This window comes from Triticum dicoccoides, chromosome 3B (assembly GCF_002162155.2).
Source record: "Triticum dicoccoides isolate Atlit2015 ecotype Zavitan chromosome 3B, WEW_v2.0, whole genome shotgun sequence".
NCBI classification, from domain to species: Eukaryota; Viridiplantae; Streptophyta; class Magnoliopsida; order Poales; family Poaceae; genus Triticum; species Triticum dicoccoides.
In genome coordinates, this window is record NC_041385.1 from 750,797,135 (window position 1) to 750,812,397 (window position 15,263).

General features: G+C 46.4%; 1 protein-coding gene across 1 annotated transcript; it reads right to left on the reverse strand.

The window, feature by feature from the left end:
• Positions 1-1,731: 1,731 nt before the first annotated feature.
• Positions 1,732-6,324, reverse strand: LOC119278259 (aspartokinase 2, chloroplastic-like). Its single transcript, XM_037559618.1, has 13 exons — positions 5,884-6,324; positions 5,289-5,371; positions 5,166-5,206; positions 4,922-5,076; positions 4,331-4,480; positions 4,161-4,256; positions 3,874-3,990; positions 3,107-3,226; positions 2,924-3,016; positions 2,724-2,840; positions 2,383-2,499; positions 2,189-2,251; positions 1,732-2,064 (listed from the first exon to the last, which is right to left on the reverse strand). The coding sequence occupies exons 1-13, from the start codon at positions 6,277-6,279 to the stop codon at positions 1,921-1,923; spliced, it is 1,692 nt and encodes a 563-aa protein (XP_037415515.1). The 5' UTR covers positions 6,280-6,324; the 3' UTR covers positions 1,732-1,920.
• Between the last annotated feature and the right edge of the window lie 8,939 nt (positions 6,325-15,263).

Consider the following 15,263-nt stretch of genomic DNA (forward strand, 5'->3'; position numbering starts at 1 on the left):
TTGTATTTCACCATCACATCTATGTGTCCAGAACTAAAATTCTTCAATTCAACAATTACATCTTTAGACCAAAAGAGACCCAAGCAACCACTTAGGCCCATGCTATCAACGGCAAAACATCCACCCAAACCTAGCTGATTTTGCAAAGCTTCAACTCTCTTCCCTTTGATTTTTGTTTCCATGACGAACAGGAGAGTGGGACCTTCCAACTTCGCAATGTTGCGAAGCTCTCGAACTGCCTGGGGGTTCCCAAGCCCCCGACAGTTCCAACTGATACAACTCATTTGGCCGGGCAGGACCGGTCACCGGTCTCTGCCGAATTTTCTGGTGTAGGCTTCTTCTTCTTTGGTTCTTTAACGAACTCGTTGCCATCCTCCCGACCAGCTGTGTTTGTGGCCGAGTCCTCATGAGCATCCGCGCTCGTAGTAGCCGTAAGTAGTAGTTGCTTCGGCTGCTTTGGTTTGTAAACCGCATTCGGGGCATCCTTCCTCTTGTCACGTGTCATCTCCTTGTTTTTCACAGGCGAGACTACCTCGTTCTCACCATCCGGTTTGGTCTTGGTGCTCGAGTTCCCCGTTCCCTGTTTGCTAGGGTCCGAGCTTTGTCCCCTGGACGAACTCTCACTAGCCGGTTGCTTCTTATATTCTTCAGGGGCTCTCAACGTCGGACAAAAGGGCAATTCACCTTTCTCATCTCTAGTCCCTGGGTTCTGACAAAACAGATCTGAGTGGCCAAGGCATCCACAGGAGAAACAAAATTAAGGTATCTGTTCATATTGAATATCATACGAGTCCACCTTCTTCCTCCTCGCTGAGTCAATGAGGATCCATCTCCGGAGGGGCTTGTCAACTTCAATAGTAACTTTGGTGCAAAGATACCCTCCATTATGATCAAACTTAGCACTTTCAGCTCTGTTATCAATCATCTGGGCGATCGATAGGGACCATGCATCATCTCTCAGATTGTAGGCAGGTTCAAAACCCTAGCCCACACCCGGAGCTTGTCAAAGTTGACTTCATCAGGCTGCATGCAGTCGTCGAACTCGGCCAAAATCACCGAATGTTTATTCAGGTGCCATGGGGATCCGACCCAAATCCTATCACGATCTCTCTGGGCCTCGAACTCTGCAACGAACATGTTCATCCCCATCGAGCGGAACTGCAGTCCTCTCGGATTTCCCCAAGCCGGCCGAAGAGCCAATGGTCTGGATATGGTACTGATTGCAGTGCAGGATCTTTCTAGCTAGCAGCCACTTCACCGGACCACCGTCGACGCGATCATTGATCACAAGCGGTGTTGCTTCTTCCAAGGAGATGTCCAGCTTCCCAAAGGCTTCCTCAAGCTATGACCTAGGGTTGCTGGAGCCCGAGTTCCCATGCACGCTGGCATAAGGGGAGGGTGTCGCCATAGTCCGCGTCGCCATGCTTATGGCAGCCCGCCGATGGGATCAGCGGCCGCCGATCGGTTTCCACGTCGAACCCTAAGTCGCCACCAAGGGAGCCCTTAGGTTTCGGGGATGGTATGTACTCCCTCCGTTCCTAAATATAAGTCTTTGTAGAGATTCCACTATGGACTACATACGAAGCAAAATAAGTGAATCTACACTCTAAAATGCATTTATATACATCCGTATATGGTTTATAGTGAAATCTCTACAAAAACTTATATTTAGGAACGGAGGGAGTACATGCCAAACTCAAACCGCTAGCCTCTCACGAGCCACGACCGACATTCTGTACGCTGCATGCTTCGATACCACGTAGTACATGTACATGTGTGTGTGCACGCACGTACGCATCGTCCGCGACTCCACGTGTAGATACATCACAGTCTACAAGTCCACACCCGGCCGTTGTTTTGGTTTTGCAGCAGCGGTTTTCCCAGACGCCCTGACTGAAAACACACACTACTGAATACTCATCACAGCTCAAGCCGCAGGTTCTCCTCGTCGAATTCTGCCATCAAGCAATCATCGCCATCGTCATCACCCTCGAAGAAGGCCTGGTGGAGGGCTTCCACGCACTGCTTCGCCTCGCTGTCATGGACAATCAGGGACATGTTCACCTGGCAACGTTCACAAAGGCAGCGCCAACAATGATTTAATTCGACAGACAGACACCGTGGATAGATGTTCTTTTACTCTTTATAATGCAGTAGTTTGATGCAATGGGCGTTGCTGGTTGGTTACCTTTGATGCGCCTTGCGAGATCATCTGGACGTTGACCCCGATTCTCCTCAGCACGTGGAAGGCCTTGAGATGAGAATATATGGTTAGTGTGATGTTTCCCCCGCAAAAAAAAAGGTTAGTGTGATGTTTGTCTGCGACTGTCACCCCTGAGGAAATGTTTCTGTGTAAAGTTGGTTACCAGATCAGCACCCTACCTTCTCTAGTATGAGAGATGATTTTCGCACATTCCCGATGAGCGAGACTATCGCTCTTTGTTGGAGAAGATGGACGAATGCAATTTTCTCCAGCTCTTCCACCACATGGTCAAGCTCCTACAAAATTTAGAAAGGACAGTGAAGAGGAGATCGAGAGCGTATCAAAGGGGGGAAGCTGCTTCATATGCTACCAAACCATACTACATTTTCCGAAGCAATGGTCAAGAAACAAACAATCCACTCATTTTACAGAGCCATGGTTCTAGTTTTCCACATGAAGGAGCACAGTTCAATCACAGGTACAGCTACTTGACACTTAGCATGGACATGGATGAACTTGCCTGTTGAATAAGTTCCCTGCTCCAGATCTTCGATGGGTCGAGCGACACAGAAATGCTGACCTCACTAGTCGCCACACAATCTACAGATATGCCTAGATCTTCGAATATAGAAAACACCTGCTCAAGCGTATACAAATAGTGGATAACGATCAGAATCAACAAACGCGAACCAAACTGAATGTTTCGGCAGCTTGACATACCTTTGCCAGGAAACCAAATTGACCAAGCATCCGAGTGCTCACTATATCCAGCATAGTGACATTTGACTTCAGAACTATACTTGTAAGCACGACCTATGTAGCGGGGAGACAAAGTCGATGGCTGCTTCAGAGGTAAACGGTTCTGATGTGAGAACATACCTAATTAATATACTACGTACAAACCTTATCCATATCTCTTCCTTTGGCAATAAGGGTGCCTGGAGCTTTAGGGTTGTATGAATTCTTAACCCTAACTGGTATATCACCTTCTCTAGCAGGTCGCATCGATTGTGGATGTAAAACCTGTTGTAGAAGCACGACAATGAATAACTATGAGCAAAAAAAACAACTTTTTAACAGTAGATGTAACTTTTTACAGAATACGCAAATCCTTGCATGAAAGGCTCATAGCCTGATAACCACTCCAGGAAGGGTAACCGAAACTGAGATAATGCATATGGATAGATGCAAGTACGCCTGTACACCTTTAATTCTAAATAACGAATATTTTCAATAAAACTCTAATTTCTGAAGAACAATATATCTTCTGTTCTTTGACTCCCAACAATAACAACAACAACTAAGCCTTCAGTCCCAAACAAGTTGGGGTAGGCAAGAGCTGAAACCGATAAGATCTTCTGATCTTTGACTAGCACACCAAATGTCCTCCCAGAAAAATAAAGATAATCAAACATGTATTCCTTATGCAAGGATTTAAACCACACAATTCATTTTCTAACTTTCTGAGTGCTACGAAACTGCAACAAAGAAACATGAATTATCTCCATTTTGAGATATCATTGCAGTGCAGTTTTTCCAGCATCATTTGGACGCTTTCTCTTGATACAAATGGCACACACATGGGTATGTTCTAAAGAAATTCAGTTCAGTACATAATCTTCTTCTTGAACATATTGTTCTTAACTTCTTATATACACAAAACAGCATACCTGGGCACCAAAATAAGCAAGTTCAGCAGCCTCATCAAATGTTAAGTACGGGACAGTCCTTGCATTTGGGTAGATATTTGGATCACAAGTAAGTACACCATCAACATCCTTCCACACCTATCGCGAAGCAGAGGTAAACTTTGAGACAAAACTTCTAATAACGAGGGATACAACTATTAAACAAATTGGCATGATAACAAACTGGAACAGTCAATTTTAGGCTGTATTTTTTTTCTAGAAATCAATAGTATGGTTTGTTAATTATCTATTTCAGATTTCACATGGACCTGAATTTCTCTCAATCCCAAGGCTTTACCAATGGTTGTAGCAGTCAAGTCACTGCCACCTCTGCCTAAAGTAGTAACGGCACCTGATTTCCAGCCCTGCAAATGATGGCAACCGCAATGAACTAAAAAGTTGCTCCACAAACAGAAAGCTCATTCATCTGTGAGAATACCTTCCCAAGGAACCCAGTAACAACAGGTATTGCTGGATCCCGAATCCAGTCCCCATGTAATCTCTTTGCAACAGCAGGATAAGTTGCTTCCAATATCTCAGCATTACCGAAATCGTCTGTCGTTATGAAACCAATATCAAACGCGTCACACTGCAAAGGCGTTAATGAAGACAATTTAGAACCAACAAGATTTCGAATAATGAAACAAAATGCAACAGAAATTTAATCCGCTGGGAATTTAGAGGCTAGCTAACTTCATGGGCCCTTGCACCAGGCTGAGACCTTAGGGGAAGGAAGCACATACCTAATGTGGAAACTAAATGGAAATGCATGATGCCGAGAAGTGGTGTGATGCTACTAACACCACATGTGTTGAGAACATGGAGTGAATCGTGATATGAAATTCAGGGACAAGATATCAAACTTTTGAGACTATCCTCCATGGCGGAGGGACACTTATATGCTATTGTAACAAAATTATAGACGTAACTATACTCCAGTGTATTCATTTATGTTGCTAACTTGTTATAAGTCATAAACTGTGAAGCATAGTGGTTCACAGTGAAAAGCAAGAACAACATCAAGAAGTACCTGACGTGCTTTGACGCCAATCTGGTTTAAATAAGCCGCAAAAACCCGTGTGGACATGCATTCTCCAAATGACACAAGGTAGTCAGTGCTGCGAAGTGTCAGCTCTTTCATCATGGCAACACCTTTCAAGAGCTGCTCCAGTTCATCTAGCTTAGCTACAAGTTTTGTTCACTACAAACAGTAAGCTTATAATTTCAAAGAAAACTGGAAAGCAGATCCACAAGAGATCAGTTAGCGGGGTTACCATGTATAACAGATCTTGGCAGTCCAAGTTCATCAACTGTCCTGGATTGACAGTAAAGAAGTCACTGTAAACCGGAAGTGTGAAACGCGTTCCCCTAGTAAACTGACTGAAAAGCGCACGTACTTGATATGGAGATCTCTGAGCTTGTTCCACTCTTCTATTTCTGAAACGCGGGTCACTCCACATCCCACTGCCTTCTCTCCAGCCTAAAAATGAGAGCAAACACACCATGCATTTTAGCAGAAGTTCACATGTGCTCAGAGACTCAAACATGTTAGCTATAATGATATAGTGAATCCCAAGGTAAGGTTTAGTCTTCAGTTACATTCTCTTTGTATTGTTTACAGCCATTGTTGACCTACTGCAGTTCTGCAATCATGTACTCCCTCCGTCCCAAAATTCTTGTCTTAGGTTTGTCTAAATACGGATGTATCAAGTCAAGTTTTAGTGTTAGATACATCCATATCTAGACAAATCTAACATATCTAGACAAATCTAAGACAAGAATTTTGGGACGGAGGGAGTACAAAGGTATAATTTATAGCATCGGCTGAATCTTGACAGATTCTTGACGAATTTCAGCTTGATTATGACAAAAGATGCAAACTTCACTTTAACTAACACTTCCGTGACTGAAGATTCTTGATGTACTGAAACAGTGAGCCTTACAACTTTTTTTGGCTGTAAGTCTGAAAAAATGACCAGAAAGCAGTCGTACGAGGAGGAGTAGATTGGTGGTCTTCCCCATGGCGGAGAGGACGACGACGGGCCGCTCCTCGGGGAAAGCTTGGATGAGCCCCGCCACCTCCTTCATCCTCGCCGCCGACGACACGGACGAACCACCGAACTTCATTACCACGCTCAGCTGATCTTCCCCTTCCGCTCCGGTTCCTCCGTGGACGGCGACTCCCGCGAGGACGCTGTCGCCGTCGCCCTCTCTCTTGGCCCGACAGCGAGCGGAATCCGCGGCCGCCATTGCCAGTCTCCTGCCACAGCGAGTCCCGCCCTGGGCGCCGACGCGCGCAACTCCTCCATGTGCGCGAGGGGCACTCGTCGGAGGTATCGGCGCGGCGAGGCGGGGCGGGGTGGCGGCGAATCTGAGCGCGATCGCCATATCTTCCGGCAGCAGGGGGGGACTGGACTGCTGACTCCTTCACTGTACGACGAGCGAAGGCGGCTTTCCTATATTACGTTATAGAGACACTTCAGGCGTAATGGTGATTTTCCAGTTTTTTTTTTTTGAAAGACCCGGGATGAGCCGGCTTCATTGATTTAGAAGGAAGTATACGGGAAAACATGGGGATCAAGTGATCATGGCTAAACGGAGACAAGCAAAAGGAAGAAGAAATAGAAAAAAGAGAAAAGGCACCCTAGTGCCAGCTCGATTAGACTATCTCGCAGCCTCGTCCCTGAAGGGGGCCTCAATGTATGCTGCTCCGGTGAGCCGCCATTGCGCAAAGTCCAGCCTGATCTTCGCCTGGAGGACGTCGTTGATTCGTGGGGCCTTTCCTCTGAAAACGCATGCATTTCTCTCTTCCAAATGTGCCAAGCGATCAGGAGCAACATAGTTTTGAGGCCCCTTCTCTCGCTGACGGCGGTGTGCTTGATCATCTCCAGACAGTGCTGTAGGGAGCTATGAGCAGGTTGCAAAGGCAAGCCCAGCGCCGTGCATCCTTTCCAGCCCGAAGCAGATCTCCAAATCGCTCTGGCGAAGGGGCATTCCCACATCAGGTGTAGCGCGGACTCCAGGTTCCGCATACATAAACTGCAGAAATATCCGTTCGGCCATCCCCTCCTCTGCAGTCTGTCGTTGCACCATAGCCTGTTATTCTGAAGCAACCAGGCGAACATCTTGACAGTTCCTGGCGCCTAGCATTTCCAAACAATGTTTCTGTGGCTCGTGGTCGGCATGGTCTTGAAATGCATCTTGTATGCCGCACTGGCTGAGTAAGCTGTGCCCCCTCCAGTAGTCCAAACAATTTGGTCATGCAATTGGTTGTCGAGAACGATCTCAGCCTGCTGAAGTCGCCGCCAGAGGCACAAGAAATCGACAATGATGGATGCCGTGTCACCGTGGCGAAGGTCCTTGATCCACTGGTCATTTTCAAGTGCAGCAGCCACCGTCCGATTCTTCCGACGCGAGTGCTTGAAGAGGCTTAGGAAGGATTCACTCAGCGGGGAGTTGTCAAGCCAAGGGCATGTCCAAAACCCCGCTTTTTGGCCTTCGCCGATCGAGACAGCTGTGGCTTTGGCAATGAGCTCTTTGTCCAGTTTGTCGCATGGCAAAGGGAAGGCAACCCAGGGCCTTACCGGCTGCAGCCAGGATATCCACAGCCAGCGCAGACGAAGGGCGGAGCCAAATCGCTGCAAGCCAGGAAGCCCCAGCCCGCCCTTCTCCGTCGGGGAGCACACCGTGCTCCAAGCCACCTTGCACTTGCCTCCAGATAGCGCATCGTCTTGAGCCCAGAGAAAGCGGCGCCGAGCCTTGTCAATTTCCTTGGGGATCTTCTTCGGCACCTTGAGCACAGTCATCGCAAAAGTGGGCAGTGCCAAGAGCACCGCACGCACCAAAACGCGCCGGCCCGCCAGAGTCATGAGCTTGCCCTTCCTTCCCGCCAGACGCAATTTCACCCGATCGATTAGGAATTGGAAGTGAACCAGCCTCAGCCGTTTAGGTGATATTGGCAGCCCCAAGTAGGTTGTGGGGAAGCTGGCGATCGAGCCTCCAAAACCCTGCAAAACCTCTGCCAGCAGTTCGTCGTCGCAGTTCATCGGGATCACTGAAGATTTGCTTTGGTTTAGTTTCAGACCCGTCGCCTCACCAAAGGAGTGCAGCAACTCGAGTAGGGTGTCGATCTCTTGTTTGACTGGGTTGGCGAATATAACTGCATCATCGGTGTACAAGCTCAACCGCATGCTTGCTCCCCGTCCCGGTAGCGGTGCCAGGAGCTCGGTTGAAGTGGCAGTGTCCAAAAGACGATACAGAGGGTCGATCGTCAGATGAAGAGCAGTGGCGAGAGTGGGTATCCTTGCCTGAGCCCGCAGGCGTGCAAAAAACTTGGGCCCGACGCCCCGTTTAGCAGACAGGAGGAGGAAGCAGTGGAGAGAAGCAGGGCCATCCATTTTCGCCAACGCTGCGAGAACCCCATGCGATGCAGCAGCTCGAGCAGGTAAGCCCAGGATACAGAGTCGAAGGCACGAGCGAAATCGAGCTTGAAGAGCAGGGCCTGCTTTTTTCCCTGTGGAGCATCCTGGTGTCTACTACACAACCTTCTTCTTGTAGACGTTGTTGAGCCTGCAAGTGCACAGGTTTGTAGGACAGTAGCAAATTTTCCTCAAGTGGATGACCTAAGGTTTATCAATCTGTAGGAGGCGTAGGATGAAGATGGTCTCTCTCAAACAACCCTGCAACCAAATAACAAAGAGTCTCTTGTGTCCCCAACACACCCAATACAATGGTAAATTGTATAGGTGGACTAGTTCGGCGAAGAGATGGTAATACAACTGCAAAACGGATAGTAGATATAGGTTTTTGTAATCTGAAATAATAAAAACAGCAAGGTAGCAACCGATAAAAGTGAGCGTAAATGGTATTGCAATGATAGGAAACAAGGCCTAGGGTTCATACTTTCACTAGTGCAAGTTCTCTCAACAATAATAACATAGATAGAACATATGACAAGCCCTCAACATGCAACAAAGAGTCACTCCAAAGCCACTAATAGCGGAGAACAAACATAGAGATTATGGTCGGGTACGAAACCACCACAAAGCTATTCTTTCGGATCGATCTATAAAAGAGTTCGTACTAGAATAACACCTTAAGACACAAATCAACCAAAACCCTAATGTCACCTAGATACTCCATTGTCACCTCAAGTATCCATGGGCATGATTATACGATATGCATCACACAATCTCAGATTCATCCAACCAACATAAAAGTACTTCAAAGAGTGCCCCAAAGCTACTACCGGAGAGTCAAGAACGTGTGCCAACCCCTATGCATAGGTTCCCAAGTGTCACGAAACCCGCAAGTTGATCACCAAAACATACATCAAGTGGATCAATAGAATAACCCATTGTCAACACGGTTATCCCACGCAAGACATACATAAAGTGTTCTCATAAAAGACTCAATCTGATAAGATAACTTCAAAGGGGAAACTCAATTCATCACAAGAGAGTAGAGAGGGAGAAACATCATAAGATCCAACTACAATAGCAAAGCTCGGGATACATCAAGATCGTGCCATAGAGGAACACGAGAGAGAACACGAGAGAGAGATCAAACACATAGCTACTGGTACATACCCTCAGCCCCGAGGGTGAACTACTCCCTCCTCGTCATGGATAGCGCCGGGATGATGAAGATGGCCTCCGGTGATGGGATCCCCCTCCGGCAGGGTGCCGTAAATAGGGTCCCGATTGGTTTTTTGTGGCTACAGAGGCTTGCGGCGGCGGAACTCCCGATCTATCTTCTGTTCTAGAAGTTTTAGGGTACGTAGGTATATATGGGTGCAGGGGGTATGTCGGTGGACCTCCGGGTTGCTCACGAGGTAGGGGGGCGCGCCCCACCCTCGTGGGCAGCCCGGGACTCCCCTGGCGTGCACTCCAAGCCTATCAGGTTGGTTTCCTTCCAAAATTAACCTCTCTAGTTGATTTCGTTCCGTTTTGACTCCGTCTGATATTCCTTTTCCTCGAAACATTGAAATAGGCATAAAACAACAAATCTGGGCTGGGCCTACGGTTAATAGGTTAGTCCCAAAAATAATATAAAAGTGGATAATAAAGCCCAATATTGCCTAAAATAGTAGATAAAGTAGCATGGAGCAATCAAAAATTATAGATACGTTGGAGACGTATCACATCCAGACACATCCTTGCACATACTAAAAGTTGTCGTGTATGCATTTTCCTTTCCGAAAGGCCGTTTGAGCTGGCGAGATTATTCCATTCAGCGCAGAGGAGAGCCTAATTGTGAGCACCTTGGAAATGAGCTTTGCCATGGAATGGATTAGACTGATGGGCCTGTAGTGGCTGATCTCAGCCGTGCCGCTTTTCTTCGGCAGCAGGGCGATGAGCGCAGTGTTTAGCTCGGTGAAATTGCTTCCTGCCATCTGATAAAACTTGTCAAAGACAGCCATGATCTCCTCCTTGATAATCGGCCAGCAGGAGCGATAGAATTGCCTTGTAAAACTGTCAGGGCCCGGTGCTTTCTCCGTGGGGGAGGCCAGAATTGCCGCCCAAACCTCAGCTGGGGTGAACGGGCCGTCCAACTCCGATGATGCCAGTTCAAGGTGTATTTTCTCTGTCTACTTTGCCCCAGGGCTTCGGAGAAGTGATCAAAAATTAGCTTCTCCTACTTGCGGTGATCAACCACCATTATGTTGTTGCTGTTGAAAGCATGAATGTGATTCTTTCTTCGGCGTGCTTGCATTTTGGCATGGAAGAACCTTGTGCTAGCATCACCCGCCCGGAGCCAGCTCACTCTGGAGGCCCGGAGCTTTCTTGCTCTCTCAATTGCAGCCAGCCCGAGCACTTTATGTTTCAGAGATCGTCTTAGGTTTAACTCAGCATCCGAGAGGGTTCGGTGTTCCTGCACCATGTCGAGTTGTAAGATCACTTCATTTGCAATTTGCAACTGCAGCCTAACCTTGCCAAATGTTGCTTTGCTCCAGATCCTGAGGTCAGTGGCCACTCTTGCCAGCCTTATTTTCATCCTCACAAAAGGGCAATCGTGCGGAACAGGCTACTGCCAAGCTCTCAGAACAATTTCATGGAAATGCGGGAATTTGGGCCAGAAGCTTTCAAATCTGAATCTCGCTTTTCTGAATGTTGTCGACGCCTTTGCCAGGATCAAAGGGCAGTGGTCAGAGAAGGAGGTTGATGCTGCCATCAGCATGTAGTCTTGATACAGCAAGTCCCAGGAGTCATTGCAGAAATATTTGTCAATACTGCAGAGGGTTGGCTCCTCTCTTTCGTTACTCCAGGTGAATTTCTTGTTTCTGCATTTTAGTTCCTTCAGTCCTGCCCAGTCAAGTGCTTGTCTGAATTTACCCATCATCCTCCTGTTGATATTGTTGTTGCTCTTGTCGCACGCTTGGTAGATCATGTTGAAATCCCCGTTGATCAACCATGGCTCTCCCGTTGGCGGAGCAGCAGCAGCAAGCTCGACGAGGAAGCCATCTTTTTGCGCGTCGTCCATTGTCTCGTAGATGATGGTGAGCCAGAAAGGCTCGCCTGTAAGCAACGGCTCTATCATAACCATGATGGAGAACCTAGCCAGGTGATGAGAAACTACATCTATGATTTGCTTATCCCAGAAGATCGCCGCGCCGCCTCTCATCCCTTGCGCCGGGAGCTGAAGGAAATATGCCCTAGAGGCAATAATAAAGTTATTATTTATTTCCTTATTTCATGATAAATGTTTATTATTCATGCTAGAATTGTATTAACCGGAAACTTAGTACATGTGTGAATACATAGACAAACAAAGTGTCACTAGTATGCCTCTACTTGACTAGCTCGTTGAATCAAAGATGGTTAAGTTTCCTAGCCATAGACATGTGTTGTCATTTGATTAACGAGATCACATCATTAGGAGAATGATGTGATTGACATGACCCATTCCGTTAGCTTGGCACTTGATCGTTTAGTATGTTGCTATTGCTTTCTTCTTGACTTATACATGTTCCTACAACTATGAGATTATGCAACTCCTGTTTACCGGAGGAACACTTTGTGTGCTACCAAACGTCACAACGTAACTGGGTGATTATAAAGGAGCTCTACAGGTGTCTCCAAAGGTACATGTTGAGTTGGCGTATTTCGAGATTAGGTTTTGTCACTCCGATTGTCGGAGAGGTATCTCTGGGCCCTCTCGGTAATGCACATCACTATAAGCCTTGCAAGCAATGTAGCTAATGAGTTAGTTACGGAATGATGCATTACATAAACGAGTAAAGGGACTTGCCGGTAACGAGATTGAACTAGGTATTGAGATACCGACGATCATCTCAGACAAGTAACATACCGATGACAAAGGGAACAACGTATGTTGTTATGCAGTTTGACTGATAAAGATCTTCATAGAATATGTAGGAGCCAATATGGGCATCCAGGTTCCGCTATTGGTTATTGACCAGAGAGATGTCTCGGTCATGTCTACATAGTTCTCGAACCCGTAGGGTCCGCACGCTTAACGTTCGTTGACGATATAGTATTATATGAGTTATGTATGTTGGTAACCGAATGTTGTTCGGAGTCCCGAATGAGATCACGAACATGACGAGGAACTCCGGAATGGTCCGGAGATGAAGTTTAATATATGGGATAATGTTGTTTGGTCTCCGGAAGTGTTATGGAATTCACCGGAAGGGGTTCCGGATGTTTCCCAAAATGTTTGGGTACGAGAACACGTTATTTGGGCCAAAGGGGAAAGCCCACAAGGTTTTTGGAAAGCGCAAAAGGAAGTTTTGCGGAGTCCAGGGGCTAGACGCCAGGGTCCCTGGCGTCTGGGTCCAGACGCCGGGAACCCTGGCGTCTGGCCCTGGAGTCCGAGAAGGACTCTTGCCTTTCGGGTGAAACCGACTTTGTGGAGGCCTTTACTCCATGTTTCGACCCCAAGACTCAACATATAAATAGAGGGGCAGGGCTAGCACCAAAGACACATCGAGAAACACCAAGATGTGTGCCGGCAACCCCGTCCCCTCTAGTTTATCCCCCGTCATAGTTTCCGTAGTGCTTAGTGATAACCCACAAGTGTAGGGGATCGCAACAACTTTCGAGGGTAAAGTATTCAACCCAAATTTATTGATTCGACACAAGGGGAGCCAAAGAATATTCTTGAGTATTAGCAATTGAGTTGTCAATTCAACCACACCTGGATAACTTAGTATCTGCAGCAAGGTATTTAGTAGCAAAGTAGTATGATAATAAAGGTAACGGTGGCAAAAGTAAAGATAATAGTTTTTGGGTTTTTGTAGTAGTTGTAACAGTAGCAACGGCAAAGTAAATAAGCGAAGAACAGTATGTGAAAAGCTCGTAGGCAATGGATCAGTGATGGATAATTATGCCGGATGCGATTCCTCATGTAATAGCTATAACATAGGGTGACACAGAACTAGCTCCAGTTCATCAATGTAATGTAGGCATGTATTCCGTAAATAGTCATATGTGCTTATGGAAAAGAACTTGCATGACATCTTTTGTCCTACCCTCCCGTGGCAGCGGGGTCCTAGTGGAAACTAAGGGATATTAAGGCCTCCTTTTAATAGAGAACCGGAAGAAAGCATTAGCACATAGTGAATACATGAACTCCTCAAACTACGGTCATCATCGAGAAGTATCCCGATTATTGTCACTTCGGGGTTGTCGGATCATAACACATAATAGGTTACTATAGACTTGCAAGATAAGATCAACAACACACATATATTCATGAAAACATAATAGGTTCAGATCTGAAATCATGGCACTCGGGCCCTAATGACAAGCATTATGCATAGCAAAGTCATAGGAACATCAATCTCAGAACATAGTGGATACTAGGGATCAAACCATAACAAAACTAACTTGATTACATGGTAAATCTCATCCAACCCATCACCGTCCAGCAAGCCTACGATGGAATTACTCACGCATGGCAGTGAGCATCATGAAATTGGTGATGGAGGATGGTTGATGATGACGACAGCGACGAATCCCCCTCTCCGGAGCCCCGAACGGACTCCAGATCAGCCCTCCCGAGAGAGATTAGGGCTTGGCGGCGGCTCCGTGTCGTAAAACGCGATGAAACTTTCTCTCTGATTTTTTTCTCCCCGAACATGAATATATGGAGTTAAAGTTGAGGTCGGTGGAGGTCCAGGGGGCCCACGAGATAGGGGGGCATGCACAGGGGGAGGGGGCGCGCCCCCTGTCTCGTGGACAGGGTGTGGGCCCCCTGGTCTTGATTCTTTCGTCAATATTTTTTATATTTTCCAAAAAGTGCCTCTGTGGATTTCCAGGACATTCCGAGAACTTTTCTTTTCTACACATAAAACAACATCATGGCAGTTCTGCTGAAAACAACGTCAGTCCGGGTTAGTTTCATTCAAATCATGCAAGTTAGAGTCCAAAACAAGGGCAAAAGTGTTTGGAGAATTAGATACGTTGGAGACGTATCAACTCCCCCAAGCTTAAACCTTTGCTTGTCCTCAAGCAATTCAGTTGATAAACTGAAAGTGATAAAGAAAAACTTTTATAAACTTTGTTTGCTCTTGTTGTTGTAAACATGAAAAGCCAGCATTCAGGTTTCAGCAATTATTATGAACTAACCATACTCACAATAACACTTAGGTCTCACAGTTACTCATATCAATAGAATAATCAGCTAGCGAGCCATAATAATAAAACTTGGATGACAACACTTTCTCAAAACAATCATAACATGATATAACAAAATGGTATCTCGCTAGACCTTTCTGAGACCGAAAACATAAATGCAGAGCACCTTTAAAGACCAAGGACTGACTAAACATTGCAATTCATGGTAAAAGAGATCCAGTCAAGTCATACCCAATGTAAACCAATAGTAATGAATGCAAATAACAGTGTGCTCTCTAGCGGGTGCTTTTTAATAAGAAGGGTGATGACTCAACATAAAAGTAAATAGATAGGCCCTTCGCAGAGGGAAGCAGGGATTTGTAGAGGTGCCAGAGCTCGATTTTAAAGTAGAGATTGAATAACATTTTGAGCGGCATACTTTTGCTGTCAACGCAACAACTATGAGATGGCTGTATCTTCCATACTACATGCATTATAGGCAGTTCCCAAACAGAATGGTAAAGGTTTATACTCCCCCAACCACCAACAAGCATCAATCCATGGCTTGCTCGAAACAACGAGTGCCTCCAACTAACAACAGCCCTGGGGGAGTTTTGTTTAATTATTTTGATTTGCTTTGATCTTTTTGAATCATGGGACTGGGCATCCCGATTACAGGCCCTTTCTCGTGAATGAGGAGCGGAGCCCACTCCTCTTGAGAATAACCCACCTAGCATGGAAGATATAGGCAGCCCTAGTTGAAACATGAGTTGCTCGAGCATACAAAACAGA